At 40.8% G+C, this 27,207-nt stretch overlaps 1 protein-coding gene across 1 annotated transcript in view; it reads right to left on the bottom strand.

Annotated features, from left to right (window-relative positions):
• The window catches only part of LOC132834643 (AP-3 complex subunit beta-2), a 224,712-nt gene that overhangs the window by 14,440 nt on the left and 183,065 nt on the right, over window positions 1-27,207 (bottom strand). The window contains exons 21-25 of the mRNA XM_060853544.1: window positions 26,488-26,563; window positions 24,961-25,070; window positions 11,534-11,765; window positions 9,706-9,790; window positions 6,542-6,639 (exon numbers count right to left, since the gene is read on the bottom strand). Coding sequence (XP_060709527.1) covers window positions 6,542-6,639; window positions 9,706-9,790; window positions 11,534-11,765; window positions 24,961-25,070; window positions 26,488-26,563 — 601 coding nt within the window. The remainder of the gene's footprint in view (window positions 1-6,541; window positions 6,640-9,705; window positions 9,791-11,533; window positions 11,766-24,960; window positions 25,071-26,487; window positions 26,564-27,207) is intronic.

Below are 27,207 nucleotides of genomic sequence, written 5' to 3'. Positions count from 1 at the left end.
AATGGGAAACAATTGCTGCGCTCACCAGAGATGCCCACATCCAATGAAAGAATTAAAAATAAAAGACTGCAAAATGCTCCTTTCCTAATTCTATCCATAAGGGAGATAACTTTGGTTTCATCAATATGAAAATTGCCCTGAAGAAGTCCACACTATCAGTAGCTGGCATGAAAAATAATATCCCATCCACTCCAAATAAATGTTGAAAAGTCACAGATTCCCTGGGCACTGTGCAGACCCTATTGTTGTATTTTGGATACTGTTGTGGGGGAATTGCCTATCAGGGGACTGCGATGGCAGGGGCTACAACAGTGGCACTACAGCACAACAGAGAGGGTCAAAGTACAGTATAACAGTTATAAGAGGGGACTTGATAGCCAGCAGCACAGATAAGCATCTCTGTGGCCACAAAAGAGATTCCAAGATGGAGTGTTGCCTCCCTGGTGCCAGGGTTAAGGATGTCTCTGAGCAAGCGTGAGACATTCTTAAAAGGGAGGGTAGCAGCCAGATATCGTGGTACATATTGATACCTACAACATAGGTGGGAAGAGTGATGAGGTCCTGCAAAGGAAGTTCTGGCAGTAAGGTGGTAAACTGCAAAGCAGGATCTCCTAAATTGTAATCTTGGGATTACTCTTTGTACCATGTCAGTGAAGCTAGGAATAGAAAGATAGTACACTTAAATATATGGCTAAAAGAGTTGGTGCAGGAGGGAGGGCTTCAGTTTGTAGATCATTGAAGTGTCTTCCAGGACAGGTGGGTCGTATACAAGAAGGACAGGTTGCATCTAAATTGGAGGAGCACCAATATCCTGGCAGGGAGGTTTGCTATAATCAGTTGGGAGGGTTTAATCTAGTGTGGCAGGGAGGTGGAAACCAGAGCAAGTGAACTGACTGAGGAGTTAGAGACTAAGGCCAGGAAGGCTAAGAGAAGAACAGATAGCAAGAGGTTACTGAACATAGCGGGACTGGCAGTCTGAAGTATATCTGTTTTAATGTGAGGAGTAGGACAGGCAAGGCAGATGAACTTAGAGCTTAGATTAATACATATAACTATGATGTTGTTACTATTACAGAGACATGATTGAGAGAGGAACAAGACTGGCAGCTTAACGTTCGAGGATTTAGCATGAGGTTATCAACAAATATTTGCATTTGTGTTCCCAAATGAGGAGGACTTAGTGAAAGGTGAGTCTTGACAGGAGTATATTGATATTCCAGCGTGGGATGGGACCATTCGCTGCCGCCGATTAGCCACTGCCTTTCACTGCCGAGGACGCTTCGCCATCGCCCATTGGCCGCTGAGGACAATTCGCCACTGCAAGTGTTTGTAACTCATGTTTCTGTATAAACCAATAAAATGATATTTATTTCACTTTTTTTTATCAATATGTACTAAGTTGTTGTATAAATAAAAAGGACCTAGAAGTATGAAAGAACAGGCAAGAGGGAAAACAATCAGTACATATATATATTTCCAGTGGTGAATAGTCTCGAGAGGTGAAACGACCCCAGTGGAGAACCGGCAGTGGTTAATTGGCGGCGGCGAATGTGCCGTGGCAAATCGTCACCAACCCATTCCAGACATGTCAATATAAAAAAGGTGATTGGCGTTTTGAAAACCAAAAAGGAAGTTAAGTCTCCAGGACCTGATGGCATCTATCCCAGAATACTGAAGGAGGTGAGGGAGAAAATTGTACAATGTCTTGTACAAAATCTTTGTATAATTTATTGTAATAGGAGAGGTACAGAAGACTGAAAAATAGTCAGTGTTGTTCCTTTGTTTAAGAAGGGCAACAAGGATAAACTGAGAAATTACAGGCCGGTTGCCTTACATCAGTGGTAGGGAAATTATTGAAAAAGACTCTTTGAGACAGGATTTACTCCCATTTGTAAAAGTATGGCCTTATTAGTGATAGGCAGCATGGCTTTGTGTGGGGAAGGTCCTGTCTCACAAACTTGATTGAGTTTTCTGAGAAAATGATGAAGATGGTTATTCAGGGCAGTGCAATAGATGTTGTCCACATGGACTTCAGTAAGGTCTTTGACAAGGTCCCTCATGGCAGGCTGACATGAAAGGTGAGGTCACATGAGATCCGCATTGAGCTAGTAAGATGGTTACAGAACAGGCTTGGTAATAGAAAACAGAGTAGCAGTGGAAGGGTGTTCATCTGACTTGAGATCTCTGACCAGTGGTGTTCTGCTAGGATCAATGCTTGGACCCCTGCTAATAATTATAAATGAGGAGGTAGGTAGTCTGATTAGTAAGTTTGCAGATGACACAAAGATTGGGGAGTTGTGGATAGTGGGGAGGATTGCCAGAGGATACAACAATATATAGATAGGCTGGAGACTTGGATGGAGAAATGGCAGATAGAATGTAAAATGACAAATGCAAGATGATGTATTTTGGAAGGTCTATTGCACGATAAAGTAGGCAGTAAATGGCAGAACCCTTAGAAGCATTAACATATAGAATCATCTAGGCATATAGGTCCATAGTTCTCTGAAATGAGCAACACGTGGATAAGGTGGTTAAGAAGGCATATGGTATGCTCACCTTCATCATTTTAGGGCATAGCATATAAAAATTGGTGAGTCATGTTGCAGCTGTACAGAATTTTAATTAAGCCATATCTGGAATATTGCAGACAGTTCTGGTCATGACAGTATCAGAAAGATGTGAAGGCTTTGAAGAAGGTATAGAATGATTCGAAGGCTATTTGATTTGAGAAGAGATTGGAAAAACCTGGTTTGTTTTCGCTTAACCTTAAAGGCTGAGGGGTGACCTGACAGCAATTTACAAATTATGACAGGTACAAATAGAATGGATAGTCAGGGTAGAAATGTCAATTTCTAGGAGACAGAGGTTTAAGGTGAAAGGGGGAAAGTTTAAAAGAGATGCGAGAGGCAATATTTTTACACAGAAGGTGGTAAGTGCCAGAGGAGGTGGTAGAAGCAGATACAAAAGCAATGTTTAAGAGGCATCTTGACAGATACATTAAAAAGCAGGAAATAGAGGGATGTGAACTGTGCATGAGAAAAAGTTTTTAGTTTAGAAAGGCATCATGTGTTGGTGCAGGTGGGGTAGGCTGTGTGTTCTCTGCTGTCTGTTCTTTGTCCTTGGCATCATAATGACTCTACAGCTCCCACTTTCCTCTCTCAAGAAGTGGCAGGAAAGGTGGCAAGAAGAGCAGATAATCAGGCAAGTCAGGCAATACCCATTCACCCTCAGTGCCCAACTCTTCTCACCTTGGAAATTCAGTTCCGGACAGGAAAACTTTTAGTTAGACTTTCTGATCTGCCACTAAGTAGGGCCATAAGTGTTCGATTAACTGGCCACTGACCTGATTCCCAGTCAACTGGGTAAACAGAAAGGCCTGCCTTTCAACTTGAGCAGGAGACCCTCAAATTGCCCCAAGCTGGGGATGACTGGGAGACTGGGGAATGAATGGCCTCAACCTGTGACTCCAAAATGATATCTTCCTTCTCACTGTTCGTGGTCTTGAGTGTTGTTGTGCTTCCAGCAGTTTTCAACTTTGAAGCAGCACTGCTCTGTGGCTGCTGGCTTCTGATTGTCTAGAATCTTCAGATGGAGTGGGAAATGCTATTCCAGAAAGTGATCCATCAAGAAATTTGCCAGATCACCTATTAAGTACCTGGGGCTGATGGTTGGTCCAATCTGTCTCTCTCTGCGGTGGTGAAGCCACCTCACTTGTAATGATGCCCCTGGCCCAATGTTTTAAGTCAAAAATAGAACATACCAGCACAGGATTAGTTTTACTATTGGGTGAATGTGTAAAATGGGTGATGTCAAATTACATGCCTATTATACACCATGCCTGTGAATACTGCACACTTTTCTTTCATTCACAGTATGTAGGTATCATTAGTGAGTCCAGAAACATTGACCAGCAGTATTTGGATTTGAGAAGGTGGTGATGAGTTGGCACCCAACGTGTTGTTAGGAAGAGAGTTCCAGAATTTTGACCCAGCAACAGCAAAGGAAGCCTGAGTAAATTGCTGCAGTTTATCTTTTAGATGGTCCCGACTGCTGCCTCTGTTTATCAATGGTTAAGGGAGTAAATGTTGAAATTGGTTGATGGAATGCCCATCAAGTGGCCCTTACTTGTTCTGATGGTATTGAGCTTCCTGTGTGTTACAGCTGCATGCATCCAAGCAAATAGAGAATATTTAATCAACACACTCATTACACAGAAGATAAGAAAAGCTGAGTGATGTCACAGAGGTAAAAAGAGATGATCTAGTGATAGTAAAAATATGGGTCAAGAGAGACGCAGTTGAAGATGAGGATACAAAGTTTGTGGCAGGACTGAAAATAATGCCAGTATCAGTGGTGGACTTTCCCTCTTTATGGTCATTCAAGCGGGCATTGGATAAGCATATGGAGGTTATAGGGCTAGTGTAGGTTAGGTAGGCTTCGGTCGGCGCAACATCGAGGGCCGAAGGGCCGATACTGCGCTGTATTTTTCTATGTTCTATAATGACTTCATTTATACAATATTCAACTGCTAGAAATCTTTGCTCATCCTGTACTGGATGTTGGAAAAGCTGACTGATAATTTATGAATAGAAGGATTGACTGATGCATATCAGAGCTGGCTGTCATCAATGCAAACATGAAAACTAAATACTGGACTTTTGGATGACATTACCCAAAGGGCAGCATGTAGATAAGCTTCTGAGAGATGAAATTGGTGCAACAAAGTAAACCGACTATAACCCGTGCCTTCAACTCTGCATCCGCTTTTATATTTTTCTAAATGATTCTCAGGATGTGAGCTGTGTGGGCAAGAAAAGCATTTGATTCCCATTTCTGGCTGTCCTTGAAACAAAGTACCGGTTTGTCAGATGGGTTTACTTGCAATGCCACTTCATGGTGACACAAACAGTTTTTTAATTCCTTGGTTTAGTTCTCAGTTCAGCAAATTTGCATTAGCCAACTGTAGTGGTGAGATTTGAACTCAGCGGGGAGAACCTTCTGCTCTGGGAGATGCTGAGCTGGGGTGAGAACAGCACAAACTTAGACAGAATGGTGTTGTACCCGAACCCCACCACTTCTAGAATCAAATCTGGGTGAGAAGATCCACGGTCACACCTCCTGACCCAATGCTAGCTGGAGGCCCACGTGTAACCCATCCTTTCTGGGTGGCACGGTGGCACAGTGGTTAGCACTGCTGTCTCACAGAGCCTGAGACCCGGGTTCAATTTCCGACTCAGGCGACTGACTGTGTGGAGTTTGCACGTTCTCCCCGTGTCTGCGTGGGTTTCCTCCGGGTGCTCCGGTTTCCTCCCACAGTCCAAAGATGTGCGGGTCAGGTGAATTGGCCATGCTAAATTGCCCGTAGTGTTAGCTAAGGGGTAAATGTAGGGGTATGGGTGGGTTGCGCTTCGGCGGGTCGGTGTGGTCTTGTTGGGCCGAAGGGCCTGTTTCCACACTGTAAGTAATCTAATCTAAAGTAATCTAATCTAACCAAATAAGCGCCTCATCCTGAGATTCTTGGATTGACCCAGTTGCAGCCGGACCTGTTGCTATATGGTGTTGCTGATAGCTACTACCCTGTGGGAAGCTATGAACACTGAGTAGGTGGGTAGAAAGAATGGAGGGAAGAAGGGTGTTGGTCTCTTGATTGAAGGCAATTAGTGATCATTGAGAAGGGATGATTGCTGGTTGGCTTTGCTTCCAAATCCCCTCCCTCTTTTCCCTGATGACCCTCAAGCCACGAAGCACCCCCGACCAATTAAAAAATATAATCATTCTCTTGGGTTGTTCCATGATGCTGACACACCAGAGGTGCAGTAAAAAACATCACCTAAATAAAAATGGAAAGAATTGCAGATGCTGTAAGTCAGAAATTGCTGGAAAAGCTCAGCAGGTCTGGCAACATCTGTGGAGAGAAAACAGAGTTAACATTTTAGATTGATCTGCAGCTCTCACTGGGTGGAACATCCATTCTCCCTGCTCTCCCAACCTGATGGCCTTGCCACTGCCTGATTGAGATGTGGTTCAGTGGGCCTTTCTCTGGAGAAGACAGCATGGGTCTCTCACCAAAACACCAACTGACAGGCGAGACTCCCGTTGCTTTGATAAGATTCTGCCTAAAATATCTGGATTCTTAGTTCAGTCACCTGAATTTGAAAACAAACATGTTAGCTGACTCAAATATTGGGGTTTTAAAAAAAACTAGAACATCAACAGTGAGTGATTTTGCACAGGGTGCAAACTGACATTCTGCCCAATCCCGTGAAATTCATGCCTGGGGATTTCAGATATACTCAGTGGACAGATTCTAGGTTTAGATAGGACAAAAGATTCCACATTCCACATTTTAGACAACTCTTAAATTTAACAAGTTTCACAGCTTTATAAGTCATGATCAATGTTTCATACAGGGAGTATGTGTCCTAAGCCTAAAAAGATTACAATGTCCAGGATTGTAGGAATTTAACTGTAGGAACTGCTCAATAATCCTCTGAGATTATTATGTGTTAAAATGGATGTAGTGCAGTATTTCACTCACCCTGTTCCTTCTTGAAAGTGTTCTCTGTCATGAAGACTGGCATCATCAATTCTCCCACAGGTGGCTGGATGGACATGTAAAACTGCCTGGTCTGTGAGCTGCAAAGGCACCAGAAAAGAAAACAAAACACCACTCCATCATGTTGGGTCAACATAATCCTGATCCCAGCACTCATTCAGAGCCCTCTTTCCCACAACGTCTCCATGTTAGGGCCTGACCATTCCCCCACCAACACCTCAAAACACCAAGCCGCTACAACCCTGAATTTCTCTAACCCACATCCTTGACCAACTCAGATTCAGTGACCCACTGTTTCTGTGTGGACTCCACGTTAGTCTTAGCATCAGCTCCAGGATGGTCAGCAACGTTACAGTTGAAGTCAAGGATATAGATTGTAAAATGGTTATCATATCAAAGATGGCTATTGTATATTCCATAGTGAGACTAGCACATGCTCATCTGTAGTTAGCAATATCGAACTAACGTTATTTATAGCTTCCTAACAGAGAAAGCACTATATCAAAATTAGTTGTTTATATCAATATAGCTATGTAAAAAAATGTTTCTCCACAAGTCACTAATGGTTCTTTTGTTAATCACCTTAAATCAGTGCCCTGTGGTTCTCAATCCTTCCACCAGTGAGAACAGTTTCTGTCTGTCCAGTTACATCATGGTTTTGAACATCTTGATCAAATCTCCGTTCAATCTTCTTTTCAAGCCACATAATTGAAGTTCTTCATTCCTGGACTATCACATGTGAAGTTTGTCTGCATCTCTCTAAAGCTTTCACATCCTTCCCAAAATGTGGTGCACCAAACTAGACATAGTACTGCAGCTGAGGCTGAACCAGCCATGACTTCCTTTTTTTTGTATTTCGGACATAAGTCCTTCTTCAGGGATGAAGTCACCCTCCTCATTCCTGAAGAAGGGCTTGTGCCCGAAACATTGATTTTCCTGCTCCTTGGATGCTGCCTGACCTGCTGCGCTTTTCCAGCAACACATTTTCAGCTCTGATCTCCAGCATCTGCAGTTCTCACTTTCTCCTATTAATTGATTTATCATTATAACTGTAGCAAGACCAAATGGGAAGGGGGTTGGGGAGTCACTATGTCATTGCCATTACATCCTACACAAACACAAAAATTAAAAGCAAAAGTAGATTATTTGGCATCATTAGCCTGCTCAGCCATTCAAGATCATGTTTGATCCTGTTGTAGTCTCAACTCCACATTCCAGCCAATAACAGGTAACTCTTGACTCCTTTTCAATCAAAAATCTGTCTGACTTAACACTGAATATATTCAATGACCTAGCCTCTACTGCATTCAGAGAAAGAGAATCCTACAGATCAACAACCCTCAGGGAGAAAAAAGTAATCTCAAAACCTGAATGGAAGACTCCAACTTTATAAACTGTGTCCTTTAGTTCTAGGTTCCCTCACAATGAGAATCATATTCTCGGTCATGTCCTTTCAGAATTTTATATGGTTCAATAAGGGCATTACTCAATCTTCTACACTCCAATTGTACACCTTATACAGGGCACTGTGAGACCACATCTGGAGAACTTTGTACAGTATTGGATTCTTTATGTTAGACAGGTTAGGCTTGTATCCATTAGGACTTAGAACAGTAAAAGGTGACTTGATTGAAACATATAAGGTTTTGAGAGATCTTGACAGGGTGGATTTGGAAAGGGTGTTTCCAGACTAGAAGTCACTGTTTAAAAATCAGCGATAGCCCATCTTTTTTCTCTGAGGATTGAGAGTCTTTGGAACTCTTCCTCAAAAAGCAGTGCAAGCAGAGCTTTTGAGAGTTTTTAAGATAAACAAGAGGATGAAAGCTTATTATGGGTAGGCAGAAATGTGGAGCAATCACATCAGCAGGTGATTGGTGGAACAGTTTTGAGTGGCCCAAAGGTCCACCTCTTTTCCTAATTTGTATGTTTGTCAGCCCAACCTGTGCCTGCTCCTGGCTCAGAAGATATAAAGCAGAGCTCTGCAAATATTACACAAATTTATACTGTACAATAGGAACAGCATAAGATCTCTGCTTGCTATAAAGGTAAAGTATTCCGAGATCTCTCATTACAGGCTGCTCTCTCATTAGAGATAGATGACTGGTGGTGCTTTAAACTAACAGTCAGGGAAGGTGTTGAGGAGAGTCATTCAAGGTAACCTCAAAAAGTACTGGAATTGAAACTATGCTGTTGGCATCACACACTGATCAATTAGCCAACTGAGCTCACCAACCCACCTCCAGCTTACTACATATGTCTCCTAAAGTGAACTTTAGTCCTATGAGATGGCCCAGATCTCTTTGCTATTCAAGTTCTGGGGCAGTATTTTAATACACTATCATTAAACAGGCCCCTGGACAAAGGCAGGCTACATGTGTCCCAAGAGAGTAAAGGCAGTGAGTGAATAAATGAAATACAGAATTGTTACAGTGCAGAACAAGGTTATTCTGCCTCAGAATGGTCAATTCATTTAGAGCCATTTTTTGCCTTCTTCCTGTAGCGCTGCATATTTTCCTTTTCAGATAACAATTTAATCCCTTCTGAATGCCTTGATTGAACCTGCCTCAACCACACTTAAGCAGTGTACTCCAGACACTCACCACTTGCTGTGTGCGAAAGTTTCTTCACAATTCACTTTTGCTTCTTTTGTTCTTGATCATTTCATGAGTGCGAACACTTTCTCCTGTCTACATTATTCAGATCCCTCATGATTTTGAATACCTTATTCAAACAAAAGCTTGTTTTTGGACATGGCAAGTAGATTTTTAATTCCAATGTGTTTGGAATCAACCAATAACTGTGCAATTGTATAATCGAGTCCTTTGTGTTTTTGAATAATGTTCTATCGGACAGCTGCCTATGTGAGTCCTGTTAATAGTTGTGAACATTATACATACTGGGAACTGTGCATTAATATTGTTTACAAAGTCAAGTTATGGGGTGAATTAAAGAATTATTGGGTGATCTCTCTAACTAAAATTCTTCAAAGCATTTCCATTCTTTCATTGAGTATTCTTTCTTCATTCCTAGTTTCAAAATGAGAGTTCTTTTGGCTATTCCCACAGAGAAAGATGTAAACTAAGATCTTTGGAGGGCCAGATGTATAGTTCCAAGAATACTGACCATTGTCATGGAGAGTCACTCACCATAGCTGGAAGTTGGCTGCTTGTGTGGAATCACAGAAATCGATGCCCAATGTATCTGCGATGACCTCACCTGGCTGGAGAATTGCTTTTGATATTTAAATGAGGAAGAGTGGATAAGAAACAAAAGAGGAAAATAAATCAAATTGTATTTAGTTGGGCCTCATGTGGCATTGCAAAGTGCAGTTGAACCAAAGTAAAAGTGCATGCACAATGGTTGAATTGTCTCTTTGTTTTGTAACCATTATGTAATTTGGTGAAGTGCAGACTCTGTGGTAATATATAGAACACAATGGGCATCTGATGCACTGCCACCTCCCATAAGAGCAATGTGAAAATGACCAGATGACTTGTTTTTATGATGAGGAATAAATATTTGTAAGAATGCTAGGGAGAACTTCTTATTCTTCTTCAAACTAATGCTATGTGATTCATTATGTCTACCTGAGAGTTGGTTTACTGTTCTTTTGAAGAGTGGATGTCCTGTAGCAATGCTCAATATGAATTGAATAGAGGATCTCCACAGAGAATTGGTGGGACAATCATTACACAGGTAACTGAAGATATCATAGGAACTGCCTCCATTTCCCAGTAGGCCATGACAGAATGTTTTTTGAGAGTGCGGGAATCAAAGATAGGGACTAAATAGAGTTTTGTTTCCATTTGTAGTCCCTCAGAATGAGGATGACACTTGTTCATGGTAAGAATCTTTAACGTGGGGAAGCTATTGCACAGGAGGTACCATATGGTTCTTCTATTTTGTTACCTGCTTTTATGGTATTTATGAATATACAGTAGCGCCTCGACGTACGAACGATCCCGTTCACAAACAAATCGGTTTACGAACAGGATTGTACGTAAAATTTTGCTTCAACGTACATACGAAATTCAAGGTACGAACGAAGGTACGAACGCAAAAAGCCTGTGTGCGACCATGTGGTTTCATTGTTCTGCTTTGCTACACGCGCTTTGAACGCAAAAGCTCTCGGGCCCCACGTGATCTCATTCAGTTCGTCTTTGGCGCGTGTGCTGTGAACATCGCTTGTTGCTACGTCCAAGCATTCTTACGCTATCCAAACAATGGGAAAAATTGATTCAGTTCGCGAACTTTTCGGTTTGCGAACCGGGTCCCAGAACAAATTAAGTTCATAAGTAAAGGCGCTACTGTATAACTACAAAGTAACACATGTTGGTATGTTGCGTAAGTGTAAGGTCTGGGTTGTGTGTTCGAGTCAGCCTTGCATGACTGCAGCCTGTCACGTGACAAAAGGTGAAGAAAGATGACCATGGCACAACGTGATGGTTGGCTGCAATCCAGAAGACAATTGTGGCAGAGTCTGATTGGTTCAGGGATATAATGTAGGCTTAGTGCGATTGGTTATGCTAAAATAATGGGGATAGTGTGTGGTTTTTAGAACAACATAACTTTAGAGTACTCTCATTGTTCAGGGACTTTTCGAAGTTAGCTTCTCTGATGGCCACAGCTTTTGTTTGCAAATAAAGGCTTATCATCTTGAGGAATTCTCTGCATCTCCTGGTCATCTTTAAAGGTGCAATCAACCACAACACCTTAGGCGTATCACAATAAAGTACAGATTGATAATCGACCTGTTTGACCACATTATGACACACTATTTGAGGTCACCAAGTTCTGAGATGGGATAAGAACTGGGGCTTTTCATGCAGAGGTAGGGACTTTACACACATGCTACAACTCCTAGGGTTAGGTTAAGGACACAACAACGTCAAAATGGTCAAGATATGAAACACTAATGTCTTTGTTGACTTGCTCGATGTTTCCAGAATTTTTCCTGTTCCCCCAGATTCTTACCGATCTCCTTGAATCCCTGCAATCTCATTCCTGACTGCAGCTTGGGCTCAGCAATACGGAGATTTCGGAATTCCATTTCTGAATTGTTGGTGAACTGCATCTGGACAGAGACCATAGTGTGGTCTGGGCTGAATGGCCTCCTGTTGAAGTAGTACTCTACAGACAGTCCCTCTCCCGTGATGCGATGAAGCAACTCATATGTTTTCACTCCCCCCAGTAAGGGGCTTGACACCTGAAACAAAGACCAGAATCTTGAACTGGTGGACAAGCCCCTAGGAAGTTGAAAAGCTGACAAACACCTGTCATATGACTGTCTGCAGGCACAAAATGTACTGGATGATTTAAAGATATAACATCTGATATGTAACTCAGATAATGAGTTGTTTTCACAACAATTCAAATTCAACCAATCAGTTTAAATTATGCCCCAAGATACGAAAACCCAACCGAATTTGATTTTTACTGCTTTGACAACATCAAACCAATAAGACAATCTGATGTTTTGGGGTATAAAAAGCAGGCATTTTGGACAGTTAGCTGGAGACAAAGAGTACCTACTGCGATCAATAGGCTGCCTGCAGACCCTTTCTCTAAAAGGTACCTTTTTCATATGAAACATCTTTGCAGCAGAAGACCAAAGATGACCCAGGGAAATCTATAGTCAGAGGAGCTTTGACACCCGAAGATGACTACTGGTTTTGAATATTGATCTGCTATAAATTTTATATTGGCTTTATCGGATCACTATGTTGTTATAGAGTGGGAGCTGGATACGAATTTTAAGAGAAAGGAGGCTTACAGTTGTAGGTAGTTGTTGTTTAATGTTCTCTTGGGGTTAAATAATAAATTGTTATTTTTTTCTTTAAATAGCGGAATTTGGGTAGTTCTCTGTCACATACTTTAGCAGATTACAAGATGAGGTGAGCTTTTCTGTGTGCTTGGTTTAAATTAGCAGAAGGGTTTACTCCATGTCGTAACAGTTTGGGGGCTCAGGTCTATGATTTGGACACATTTAGACAGATCCAGTCTGAGATTTGGACAGGTTTGGGGTATGAAACATCCCAGTGGATTTAAACACTCACCGATTAGTGTCCTAAATCTTTAAATATAACATAAGTTCAACAATTTGTTTAATTTCGGTTGTTTGTGGTTGGTTAAATTAAAAGTGAGGGAAATGGCTCTTAAAATTGCTAAAGGGGTTCTGGGGTTTGAAGGTGATTCCCAAATATGCCAAGAAAGTTTAGAAAGGAAAAAAAATCATACTTTTCGAATTAGCAGAGGTTAGAATTGGGTTTAACCAAGAACAAAAGTAAAGCTGAAATTGTAATGGAATTACTCAAATGCTTCGGTGTGTCAGAGAAACAGACAAGTGCAGTAGAGTTAGAAAAACTTAACTTACAGTTGAGGAAATGGAGTTAGAAGATAAACAAAGGGGAGAAAGAGGGAGAGAAGGAGTAGGAGAGGAAAAAGAAAGACAGAGAGAGGAGGAAGAGAGGGAGAAGAAAGGGATAGAGTAAAAGAGAGAGAATTTGAACTTCAGAAGTTATGACTGTCAGGAAAGTCAAGTTTTCAGGATGGAGATTAAAAGATAATGTAGTGATATGTACAAATATGTTAAAACACTGCCACACTTTGATGAGAAACATGTCAAAACTTTCTTTATTTCATTTGAAAAATTGGCAGGGCAGATGGAGTGGTCAGAGGACTTGTGGGTAATGCTAGTTCAGGCTAAACTGCAGGCAGAGCTAGTGAGGTACTTGCCGCGCTGTCAGATGAGGGGTCAAGAGATTATGAAGAGGTCAAACAAACTATTTTAAGTGCTTATGATTTGGTACCAGAAGCGTGTAGACAGCAGCTCAGAAACCTAAAGGAGGAGCCAGGTCAGACTTATGTTGAGTTCGAAAGAATTCATTTTAGGGCCCACAGAGTGTGGGTCTTAAAAATAGGTAAGACCAAGAGGCTCTAAGAGAGATTATTCTGCTGGAGGTGTTTAAAAACTCACTTTCAGAAATGATAAGAATTCACGTGGATGAACAGAAAGTTCAGGAAATGAGAACAGCAGCAGAGATGGCAGATGAGTACATGTTGGTGCATAAGACAAGGTTTAGCTTCCAGCAAGAATTTCATCCCGTGAGGGTTAGAAGTTGGGAGAAGGGGACATCCTACACTATGAAACAAAAAGTAGAGAACACTGGTAATTGTTTACCATAGGTTAAAAATGAATCCCAAGAGGGCAGAAAGGAGATGAAAGGCCTCAAGAGTTTCCACTGTGGTAAAGTGGGACACATAAAGTCACAGCGCTGGTCATTAAAGAAAGACACTGTGGGAGAAGATATGGTAAAAGAAGCTTTCATTAGTGAAAGTAGTAAAGGAAACCCCAAGAAAAGTCGAAGAGCTGCAGGAGAGTGCACAGCCTAGGCATGGGCTGGGTATGGGGTTAGTGCCTGATCCCTATAAAGAATTTGCTTCTGTGGATAAAGTTTACTCAGAAGGAACAGGGGGAGAAGGGTAAGAAGTTATAATTTTAAGAGATACAGGATCTAACCAGTCTCTAATAGTAAGAGATGAACTGTTTGCACTCTTTCTGACCTGTTGCCCGAGAGAATGATAATTTGTGGGATAGATGGACAGAAATTTAGCATTTCTCTATGTAAGATCAGGTTGGAATGCCAACTCAGGACTGGGAAAGTAACAGTAGGAGTGATTGACAGTGTCAGTTCCAGCAGTCCAGTCCATTCATGGGAATGATTTAGCAGGGTCCAAGGTGGGAGTACACCAGTTGTTGTGAAGAAGCCCAAGGCTGACCAGGAAAACTGAACAGTTTAAAGAAAAGTATCCTGGTATTTTTCCAGACAGCGTAGTAACAAGAACCCATTACCCCACTAACTCATAGCCAACCTGTCGTTGAATGTGGACAAAACGAAAGAGATGGTTGTTGACTTCAGAAGGGCACGGTACAGCCATGCTCCACTGGACATTGACGGCTCCCCCATGGAGATTGTGAAGAGCACCTAATTTCTTGGTGTCCACACGACAGAGAATCTCATCTGGTTCCTTAACACCAGCTCCATAACCGAGAAAGTCCAGCAGCGTCACTATTTTCTGCATACATTGAGGAAAGTCCACTTCGTATCCCCCTACTCTCACCACATTCTACAGAGGGTTCATTGAGAGTACCCTGTGCTGCCGCATCACTGCTTGGTTCTGGAACTGCACCATCTCAGATCATAAGACCCTACAGTGGATAGTGAGGACAGCGGAGAAGATCATTGGGGTCTCTCTTCCTTCCATTACAAACATTTACCCCACATGCTGCATCTGAAAGGCTAAGAGCATTGTGGAAGACCCCACACATCCCTCATTCAAACTCTTCTCCCTCCTGCTGTCTGGCAGAAGATACCAAAGCATTCAGTCTCTGACGGCCAGACTGTGCAATAGTATTTGCCCCCAGACCAGCAGGCTCCTTAACACTGTATGATCGGACTCTTCTCCATCTGAAAGTCTTTGCATGATTTCAAGTTGCTCCTAGAACAATGACTATTAATTATCATTATTTTATAACACTGTAATTTGCATGTTTTGCACTTCATATGCACTTTATGTCGCCTTTTGTATGATCATGTAATTTGTGCTGAGGAGTGACCTTACAGAGGTTAACAAAATTATGAGGGGCATGGATAGGATAAATAGACAAAGTCTTTTCTCTGGGGTCAGGCAGTCCAGAATTAAAGGGCATAGGTTTAGGGTGAGAGGGGAAAGATATAAAAGACACCTAAGGGGCAACTTTTTCACGCAGAGGGTGGTATGTGTATGGAATGAGCTGCCAGAGGATGTGGTGGAGGCTGGTACAGTTGCAACATTTAAGAGGCATTTGGTTGGGTATATGAATAGGAAGGGTTTGGAGGGATATGGGCCAGGTGCTGGCAGGTGGGACTAGATTGGGTTGGGATGTCTGGTCAGCGTGGACAGGTTGGACCGAAGGGTCTGTTTCCATGCTGTACATCTCTATGATGCTATGTAGCACCTTGGCCCTTGAGGAACGCTGTCTCACTTTTATTGCATCAGTTGTATACAGTAGAAATGACAAATAAAAGCGACTGTACTCATAAGTCACAGCATGAAACAAAAACTAAAGAGAAAAATGAAGAAATTGGGGTTCAGTCAGCGGACACCCTGTTTGACATAATGGTGCATGAAAAACTGGAACAGGCAAAGGGTCAGGCAGAAATGTTTAGTCCTGACAGGCTAAGGGGTTTGCAACAGGAAGGTGAGACAATAAAAGATAGATATGTAAATGCATTCTCAGAAAAGGAGGTGGAGAATACTCCTGAAGGCTATTATCTTAAAGATAGAATCTGAAGTTGAAAATGGAGACCATGGCAGATTTGTGCAAAGGAGAAATGGGCAGACTTACACCAGATTGTGTTGCCAGTTGCATACAGACAGGAAGTGTTATGGGTAGCACAAGAACCATCTTGAGGAGGTCAGCTAGGTGTACAGAAGACACAGGGTAAGGAACAAAAACGTTTTTATTGGCCTGGAATGTACAAGGATTTGGTTAACTTTTGCCGTTCATGTCATACATGCCAAATGGTAGGTAAGCCACAGGTAGTAATAAAATTATCACCTTTGTTACCAATTCCTACATTCAAAGAACCTTTCATACAGGCTATGTTGATCATGTAGGTCCTCTCTGAGAACTAAAAGTGGGCACCAGTACTTGCTAACCATAATGGATGTGTCTACCAAATTTCCAGAGGCAATTCCATTACGGGATATTAAGGCAAAAAGGGTGGTAGAGGAGTTAATAGCTTTCTTCACGCGGTATGGGATATCCAGAGAGATTCAGTCAGACCAAGGGTCTAATTTTACTGCTAGACTGTTTAAGGAAGTCATGGATAGCTTAGGTAGACAGCACTTTAAATCAAGTGTGTATCATCCTGAATCCCAGGAAGCTTTAGAAAGGTGGCATCAGACCCTTTAGACCACGTCGAGAGCATACTGTCAGGATTACTCGAATGATTGGGTCAAAGGTAGCCCATTTGTATTGTTTGCCATTAGAGATGCCTCAAAAGAATCTACTCAGTTTACTCCCTTTGAGTTAATATTTGGATGTGAAGTGAGAGTCCCTTTGAAATTAATTAAAGAGAAATTGACAGGGCCAAAGTCTGAGATCTCACACTTGGATTATATATTGGGGGTGAGAGAGAGATTAAATTGTGTAGGTGAGTTTAGCTAAACAGCACCTGAAGAGGGTAGAGAATAGAATGAAACAGATAAAAGCAGATAAAAACTATGATGTTTTCCAGAGGAGTTGATATATTAGTATTGTTACCAGTGATAGGAGATCCCTTCAAAGCCAGCTTTAATGGTCCCTATCAAATTGTGAAAAAGTTGAATCAGGTGACCTATCTGGTAAAGATGCCAGATTGAAAAAAATGTATCGGGTATGTCGTGTGAACATAGAGTCATAGAGATGTATAGCACAGAAACAGACCCTTCGGTCCAACCCATCCATGCCGACCAGATATCCCAACTCTATCTAGTCCCACCTGCCAGCACCTGGCCCATATCTCTCCAAACCCTTCCTATTCATATATGTTGAAACATTATTATAATTGGGAGAAGGAACTGGAGAAACAGGTGTTAGTTACTGCCCCGCAGAGTGAGGAATCAAATCCAGATGTTGTGGAATTTGATGTGCCTCAAAATACGTTTCACAATGAAGAAGAGTGGGATATATTAGTAAACTATCTGTCTCAGGAGCCAAGAACACAGTTGAAGGGACATATGTAGGAATAAGATGGGGAGGACAAATGCTATTGTGCATGAGATAGACATAGAGAATGCTGTTCCGATAAAACAACACCCCTATCAGCCTAATCTTTTCAAAGCCAGACAGCTCCAGAAGAAAGTGGAGGCAATGCTCAATGAAAATATCATTGAATTGAGTCACAGCAAGTGGAGTTCATCGATCGTCTTAGTTCCCAAATCTGACAGGACTCAACGATTTTGCATGGACTATCGGAAGGTCAATGCCGTAACAAAAATTGGACTCATACCCTATACCAAGATTGGAGGACTTTATAGGGAAAGTTGGACAAGCCAGTTACATCACAAAGTTGGATTTACTGCATGGTTATTGGCAGGTACTTTTATCAGAGAAAGCAAAAGAAATTTCTGCATTTGTAATCCCAAATAGGCTATATCAATTCAAAGTGAAGCCCTTTGGAATGAAGAACACATCCATCACCTTCCAAAGACAATGAACAGAGTTGTGGCTGGGTTAGTAAACTGTGCAGTCTATTTAGATGATCTTTTGTGAGTTCTGGGAAGATCACATGGTACAGTTGGCAGAGCTCAAAATTGAATTCGCAAAAGCAGAGATGACGTTCTTGGAACACAACATGGGTCATGGAAGGTTGACCCCAAGGAATGCAAAGATGAAGGCTATCGAGGAATTTCCATGACCAACCTCTAAGAAAGAAGTGCTTAGATTTTTGGGAGTAAGCGGATTCTACTGGAAGTTTGTTTCAAACCTCAGCAGAGTAGTGGCACTTTTAACAGATTTGCTGAAGAAGAACACAAAATCTCAGTGGACAGAACAATATCAGGAGGCAGGTGACAATTTAAAAACAGTATTAACCACGGCACCAGTTTTAGCTGCACCAAACTTTTGAAACCCTTCAAAGTTGCAATTGATGCTAGTGAAATAGGAGTTAGAGCTTTACTGCTACAGTTGGTTACTTTTCAAAGAAACTCAACATCTACCAGAGGAAATACTCTACAATCGAAAAAGAATTATTGAGTTTGGAACTGACCTTACAACATTTTAATGTTTATGTCACGAACAATGTGTCAGAGACGGTTGTGTTGGAGATTGATCATAGCCTTGGAATGATTTAAATACAAGATTATGAGACTCTTTCGTTGGAGTTTTATGTTACAGGCATTTAATTTACAAATCATACATGTTGTGGGTCATAAGAATGTAATAGCAGATGCGTTGTTGCGGATTTAATGGATAAAGATGAGATTGAATAGACACCAATGATTTTGTGTGTGTGTGTGTGTGTGTGTGTGTGTGTGTGCGCGCAGAAGTTAATGTGAGCTTCAATTAATGTCCTATGCCATGATAATGAGGTTAAGAAATAGAAAAAAAATGAAGCCAATCTTTTATTATGATGGTTCATTTTATTTCTTAAGGGCGGAGGTGTTGTGGAGTTGAAGAGGTACTGTATCTTTAAGACAGGGTGTAAGTTGAAAAGCTAGCAAGCACCTGCCATGTGACTGTGCAGGTACAAAGTGTACTGGACAATTTGAAGATGTAACATATGAGCTGTAACTTAGATAATGAGTTGTTTTTACAACCATTCGAATTCAACCAATCAGTTTAAATTATGCCCAAGATACTAAAATCCAATCGAATTTGAACTTTACTGTTTTGACAACATCAAAGCAATGAGACAATCAGATGTATGGGGTATAAAAAGCAGGCATTTTGGACTGTTAGCCTGAGACAAAGAGCATCTACTGCCATCAATAGGCTGTCACCAGACCCTCTCTCTAAAAGATACCTTTTTCATATGAAACATCTTTGCAGCAGAAGACAGAAGATGACCCAGGGAAATTTAGAAACAGAGAAAATTCAACAACCAAAGACACCTAATGGTTTTGAAAATTGATTTGCTGTAAATTTTATATTGGCTTTATTGGATCAGTATATTGTTATAGAGTGGAAGGTAGATACAAATTTTAAGAGAAAGGAGGCTTACAGTTGTAGGTAGTTGTTGTTGAATGTTCTGTTTTGGAGTTAAAGAATAAATTGTTATTTTATTCTTTAAATAGTAGAATTTGGGTAGTTCTCTGTCACTCATACTTGAACAGATTACAAGGCAAGGTGAGCTTTTCATGTGTTTCTTTTAAATTAGCAGAAGGGTTTACCCCACATTGTAAACGGGAGGTATACGGAGGTGTTTGGCTTTATCTCTAACCATGAGTTTCAGAATTTTACTGAGTTGAGGCTTTAATTACCAACTGGAATCTGGATCACTGTAGACTTAAAACATGGGAAGGGTGGGTGGGCAGGAAGACCATTCAGCAGCCTCTGGCCAGTACTTCCAGTCAATTAGATCATAGCTGATTTGTGACTCTGATTCATCTCCCAGCCTTTGCTCCAGGTTCCCTGATACTCAACAAGAATCTATCAAGCTCAATTCCAGAAGCACCTACTTCCTCATAGCATTCTCAGCCTTTTTGAAAGAGAGAGAGTTTCAAATTTTTATCAACTGTTGTACAGGGATAATATTTCCTGACTTCCTTATTGGCTTTAATTTTATTAATTGTCTTGATTAATTTGATGTGGAGGTGCCGGTGTTGGACTGAGATGGACAAAGTCAGATCCTAAACAACAATAGGTTATAATCCACTCCGCCTGATGAAGGGGCAGCACTCTGAAAGCTTGTAATTTCAAATAAACTTGTTGGATTATAACCTGGTGTCACTTGAAACTAGTTGCTCTCTGATGACCCTCTTAAATACTTATGTTGTTTAACATGGGAGGGAAGGTGAATTATCATTCAAAATCTTCCTTAATATGCTAAAGCAATGCAAATCAAGCAGGAAATTTTTAAAAAGATTTCCATTTACACAATGCATGTCACAACCACTGGACATTTAAAAGCACTTACAAACAACAAAGATCATTTGAAGTTTAGTCACTGCCAGGTCATGAGGTAGCCAGTTTACATACAGTAAACTCCCAGCAATTTGAGAATGATTAGATAATCTGTTTTTGTGACTGGAAGTAGGCTGAAACATGGAGTATTCAGATAAGCCATGAGCTTAATGAATGATTGAGCAGCACAAGGGACCAAGTGGCTCATGCCTGTGCCTACCTTGTGAAAAGGAGAGTTTTTTTAGTTTATCTCAATCACAAAAACAAGGCAGAGACATTTGAAAATTTCACCAGTGCTTGTTCATACATACAGTCATAGTCATACATCATGGAAACAGGCCCTTCGGCCTAACTCATCCAAGCTGATCAGGTTTCCAAAACTGAACTAGACCCATTTATCTGTATTTGGCCCAAATCCCTTTAAATGTTTCCTATCCATGTATCTGTCAAAATATCTTTTAAATGTTGTACTTGTACCAGCCTCTACCTCTTCTTCTGCTAGCTCTTTCCATATATGCACCACCCTCTATATGAAAAAGTTGCCTGTCAGGTCCCTTTTAAATTTTTCCCCTCTTACCTAAACCTATGTTTTGGATTCCACAACCTTGGGGAAAAGACTTTGGAAATTCACCTTATCTGTGTCCCTCACGGTTTTACAAACCTCTGTAAAGTCACTATGCAGCCTCCTATGCGTAAACATCCTAGCCTATCCAGCCTTTCCCCACATCTCGAACCTCCTCGTCTTGGTAACATCTTTGTAAATCTTTTTTGAACCCTTTCCACTTGAATACCATCCTTCCTATAACAGGGTGATCAGAATTGTACGCAGTACTCCAAATGTGGCCTTACCAATGTCTTGTGAAGCTGTAAAATAATGTTCCAACTCCTGTACTCAATGCTCTGACCGATGAATGCAAATGTTCTAAACAACTTCACCACCCTGTCTACCTGGCATGCCATTTTCTAGGAAGTACATGTACATAGAAGACACAATCTTTCTGTGGGAAAAATGGATCTCCTTGAATTACTTTGATTTTCTCGTCTTTTGACGTGTGTTACAGTCATATCCGCGTGGGCTCTGTTCCTGAGAACCCACGCTCATGATGAAATTTGAGAGTGAAGAGCTTGTTAAAAATAGGTTAGAATTGTAGATATGTGATTTTTGCCAGTGGATGTTGAATTTTGTTGTTGCTTAATTCTTGGCGCACATAGACAAATTCTTGCTTTGGTCAAATTCCATCTATGACATTTGAATAGTAAATTAATACCAGGGCATGTGTAAGGGGTTGTGGGGAAGGTAAATAAATGGCCAACTGCTATATCTTTAATCTTTATTTAGTCTGTAATCTTTACTTAATCTGTACTTAGTGGAACATACCATCTGCTTATTGCCCCAGTACAATGATTTCAAGTTTTAGGGTGATAGGGTGGCACACTTAGCCTTCTTCTCATGGGAAAGGAGTCATTTGCTCTAGGCCTAGCATTGTTAGAACAGTACAGCACAGAACAAGCCCTTCAGCCCACGATGTTGTGCCGACCATTGATCCTCATGTATGCACCCTCAAATTTCTGTGACCATATTCATGTCCAGCAGTCTCTTAAATGTCCCCAATGACCTTGCTTCCACAACTGCTGCTGGCAACGCATTCCATGCTCTCTCAACTCTCTGCGTAAAGAACTCGCCTCTGACATCCCGTCTATACTTTCCTCCAACCAACTTAAAACTATGACCCCTCGTGTTAGCTATTTCTGCCCTGGGAAATAGTCTCTGGCTATCGGCTCTATCTATGCCTCTCATTATCTTGTATACCTCAATTAGGTCCCCTCCCCTCCTCCTTTTCTCCAATGAAAAAAGTCCGAGCTCAGTCAACCTCTCTTCATAAGATAGGCCCTCCAGTCCAGGCAGCATCCTGGTAAACCTCCTCTTATTATTATTATTGTATTATTGCTTCATTGTTTTATATGATTCTTTGTAACTTTGGGACTTGACCATTCATATTAACCTTTTTTCCTGTGTTTGTGCCATGTCTGTTCTAAGCTGGGTTAATTCAATTATTTTTCCTTAGCTATGTTACTTACTCCAAATACTATCTTACCTAAGATTTTCTGAACTTCTATTTTTGCTGATAGTTTTCCCTTTTCCTTGTAGGATTGTGATGTTAATTCAGGAATACCGGGGAGAAATCCTTGTTTTTCTTTCAAAACGGCACCATAGGAACCACACACAAATGCAGAATTTAAATTCAATCAAGAATATGGAATATAAAGTGAGTCTCAGCATCTTGGTTAAAAAAGCTACCATCAATTGTTGGAAAATCCATCTGGGATGTTCTAATGTTCTTTGAAGACCAAAAAATAATAAATAGGGAGAAAATAAATTTTGAGAGTAAAACAGCAAGTAATATAAAAATGGACAACAAACATTTTTTTTATGTATAGATGTATAAAGGAAGAGAGAGGCAAAAGTAAACATAGGCTCATTACAGAATGAAGTTGAGTAAATCATAACGGGGAACCAGGAAATTGCAGAGGAAAGAAACAATCTTCATGGTAGAAGACACTAATAGTGTTCCAAAAATACTAAACAATTACGGGGCCACAGCAATGATGGTGGAGGACCAATATACAATAACTGTCACTAGAGGTAAAAGTAATAGGAACCAAATTAGGTAAAAAGCCTTAAGTAATTGGACCTGCTAGGTTTGAGGCCTAGGATTTTAGACGAAGTAGCTACAGTGATAGTAATCTTCTAACAATCCTTAGATTTTGGAAAGGTCCTAAAGGACTGAAAAATTGCCAATGTAACATTGATATTCAGAAACAGAGAAAGATAAAAACTGGTAACTATAGGCCAGTTATCTTATCATCTGCTTTGGGAAAATGCTGGAGTGTATTATAAAGAATGTATTATACAGGATGTAGCAGCAAGGCATTTAGCAGAGGATAACATAACTAAAAAGACTCAGCATGACTTCATGAAGGGGAAATCATGTCTGACAAATTTATTATAAATATTTGAGGAGGCAACAGCAAGATGTATAAAGAGGAATTGGAAAGCACAATATATTTAGATTTATGAAAGACATTTGATAAATCACCACAGATAAAAGAGCCCATGGTGTTAGGGGTAGTATATTAGCATGAAAAGAGGATTTGCTAACAAATATTAGATAGAGAACTGGAATAAGGGGGGCATTTTCAGAATGGCAATCTGTAACTAGTGGGGTGCTGCATGGATCATTGCTGAGCCATAATTACTTATAATATATGAATGCTTTTGTTCATGGAATTGTCAAGTCTGTGGATGTCACAAAATAGATGTGAGGATAAGTGCTGAGGCTGACATGGAGTTTACAGAGGGATATGGACAGATTAAGTGAATGAATGAAATCTTAGAAGATGAGATATAACATAGGAAATATTGGATTATGTACTTTGACAGGGAAGAATAGAAGGGATGAATATTATTTAAATGGAATAAGACTGTGGAAAGCTACAGCAATTGGGGTCCTTGTGCACGAATCACAAAAAACTAACAGACAAGTTCGGCAGGTAATAGGGTAAGCAACTAGTGATGGGCTAGTGGTATTATCGCTGGACTGTTAATCCAGAGACCCAGATAATGTGTTTGAATCCCACCTATGGCAGATTGTGGAATTTGAATTCTGTAAAAATCTGGAATTGAGAGCCTAATGATGACCATTAATCCATTGCCAATTGCCAGGAAAAAAAAATCTGGTTCACTAATGCCCTTCAGGGAAGGAAACTGCCATCCTTACCTGGTCTGGCCTACACGTGACTCTGGAAACACAGCAATGTGGTTGGCACTTAACTGCCCTCTTAAGGATGGACATTAAATGCTGGCCTAGCCAGCATAGTCCTCATACTAAAAAGATTTTTTTCAAAAAATTGAAATGTTGACCTATATCCCAAAAGGAAAGTAATATAAAATCAAGAAGGTCTTGCTAAAACTATACAAGACACTAGTTAGACACACCTAGGATATTGTGAACAGTTTTGGATTCTTTATTTCAGGAAAGGTTTACTTAGCATTGGAAACATTCCAGAGAATAACTGAAAAGGTTGTGTTGTTATGTGATTTCAAGGTTGACATGGACAGACTTATAATCAAGTAGGGAATCTAAGGTTATTAGGAAACGGCAGGAAATTGGAGCTGATGATTATCAGATTCACCACAATTTCATTGAATGGCTGCGCAGCTGTGATTGGTCAGCCTACACCTGCTCCAATATTTTCTGGACTTTAAGGAAGGAAATCTATGATCTTTACCTGGTCTGGCCTACATGTGACTTCAGACCCACAATAGTGTGACTAATTCTTAACTTTCTGCTGAAATGGCCTGGCAAGCTGCTTAGTTCAGAGCAATTAGGAATGGAAAACCAGTGTCTTGCCAGTGGTACCCATATCCCATGAAAGAATATGGAAACAAAATCTCAATGCCATGGTTTTACTGGAAATCTCTCTTATCTGGGCAGACACCATCAACATCTGTTGTTACCTCCAGTGGAAACAGTACAGGCAGTGGCAACCAGCAGGTGTATCCAAAGAACTCTCCACTCAGTTTTCTGAAAATTGTCCACATTCAGCTGGAAACGGGCTTAAGAATCAAAATGCATTTAAAACTACTTTATGCAAAGAATTGATTGGATCCGGTGTGTGGACATTTTAAATTAAATTCTCAGTATATTAATACAGGTATCAATTAAATATCAATCATGACAATACTCACCTCAGATAGTAGGGTTGTGTCAGTTAATGTTAACCCCTGTAGATCCAGATTGAGACTCTTGGGCAATGTGCTGGGGGAGGGACTGCTCTGGAAGGTTGTGGGTGAGCTGACTGAAAAAAAAAGGAGGTAGAGGGTGAAAGAGAAGAACCAATTCCAAAGAACATTAATATGTAGCAGAAACAACTCTCATTGAACATCTGCTGACAACTTAAGATGATTTCTGAACCTTGAAATGATTGAATCACAGAATTATTGCAGCATGTAAAGAGGCCATTCAGCCATCAATCCTGCAAATGAACATTTCATTTTGTGCCATTCTCCTATTTTCTCCCAGTAACCCCACATAACAATCCTTTCAAACAACAGTCAAATAACAGTCAAGTAACTTTTTGAAGATCTCAAATGAACCTACCTGCATGAATCAGGCAATGTGTTCCAGACTCTAATAACTCGAATAATAATAATAATAAGGTGAAAAAAACTTTTAAAAATATCACTATCTTCTTGTTTTGCCAATTAAATTCGTATTCTCTCATTCTTGGTTAGGAATATTTTCACCCTAACTACTCTGTCCAGACCCCTATGATTGTGAATACTTCACTCTGATCATCTTTCAGCCCTCTCTTCTCCAAAAAAAATCCTAACTTATTCAATCTATCTTTAGAACGGAAATTCCTCACCCCTTAAACAAATTTTGTGAACCCTTTTTGTAATACTGTCATGACCTTCCTAAAGGTGGTGCCAAGACTAGATACAGTATTTGAACTGGAGGCTGGTAGTGACCTGAATGTCCCTGTCTCGCAACAATCAGGGGTAAACAAGAAGTGCACCTTTGACAGATTTGACCAAAATCTGAGAATCATTTAAAAACAATCCCAAATCCCTTCTCCCTGGGTGGATGGGAAATGGAAAGTCAATTTAGATGTTGATTTGCAGTGAAACAAAGAGTTAGTTCTGTGGTACCAATAAGAGGTACTTGAGCTTCTTTCTCTCGGAACTGGTAAGTGTTAATGCCCTCAAAAACATTCCTTTTCCCAAGCAATCAGCATTTGTCCCATTTAACGGATGGTTAAATAACCTCTATGTTGGTACCAAGGTATCTATGATCGTAAGACCTGAATCAGGCAAATACACCGTAGCACACCACAGAATTCCTATCGTGTAGAAACATGCCATTTGGCCCAACAAGTCTACACCGACTCTCTGAAGAGTCACCCCCCATCCCCACCTCACACAGAGACATTTCTGGAAAATGGCAGCCATGGCAATGGTGCATAGGCAGAGTATTGTAATATTTCAGCCACAATACCTGTCAGAAAGGGTTAAGAATCAGACATTTTGGTGTTAGTTTTGTGTGCAAACATCCAGTTTTTGAGCAGAGCTATTTAAATAGTGACCTTGAAAAAAATGGAGACCCAAAGTGCAGTTAGAATTTCAAAGGAATCAGATTAACAGGCACATTTTGGAGTAAAGGTAGTGTCTATTTTAACTATTCTCAGAACTACTGAAATAAAAAAAAAGACTCACAGTCATCCAGGTCAAGGAGAGAGATCTCCTTCTGTTTTGTCTCAAGCGGCCTTGGAGGTGGTTTTGCTGTGGAAAGCTGAGAAAAGAACGGAGCAAGTCATCTGCAAAAAAAGGCTCACAAAAACTTCAGCTTTGACTTATTCGTATTTCATATTCCTGTTTGCCAATTTCAATCACTTCCACATTCCTGAATCATGCATCAATCAGTAGCTTTTCCTAAAAGCTCTGCATTTATAAGACCATAAGACCATAAGACATAGGAGTGGAAGGAAGGCCATTCGGCCCATCGAGTCCACTCCGCCATTCAATCATGGCTGATGCGCATTTCAACTCCACTTACCAGCGTTCTCCCCGTAGCCCTTAATTCCTCGAGACAACAAGAATCTATCAATCTCGGCCTTGAAGACATTTAGCGTCCCGGCCTCCACTGCACTCCATGGCAATGAATTCCACAGGCCCACCACTCTCTGGCTGAAGAAATATCTCCGCATTTCTGTTCTGAATTGACCCCCTCTAATTCTAAGGCTGTGTCCACAGGTCCTAGTCTCCTTGCCTAACGGAAACAATTTCCTAGCGTCCACCTTTTCCAAGCCATGTATTATCTTGTACGTCTCTATTAAGTCTCCCCTCAATCTTCTAAACTCCAACGAATACAATCCCAGCATCCTCAGCCGTTCCTCATATGTTAGACCTGCCATTCCAGGGATCATCCGTGTGAAT

Source organism: Hemiscyllium ocellatum, chromosome 42 (assembly GCF_020745735.1).
Source record: "Hemiscyllium ocellatum isolate sHemOce1 chromosome 42, sHemOce1.pat.X.cur, whole genome shotgun sequence".
NCBI classification, from domain to species: Eukaryota; Metazoa; Chordata; class Chondrichthyes; order Orectolobiformes; family Hemiscylliidae; genus Hemiscyllium; species Hemiscyllium ocellatum.
This window is presented reverse-complemented; position numbering and strand designations above follow the sequence as displayed.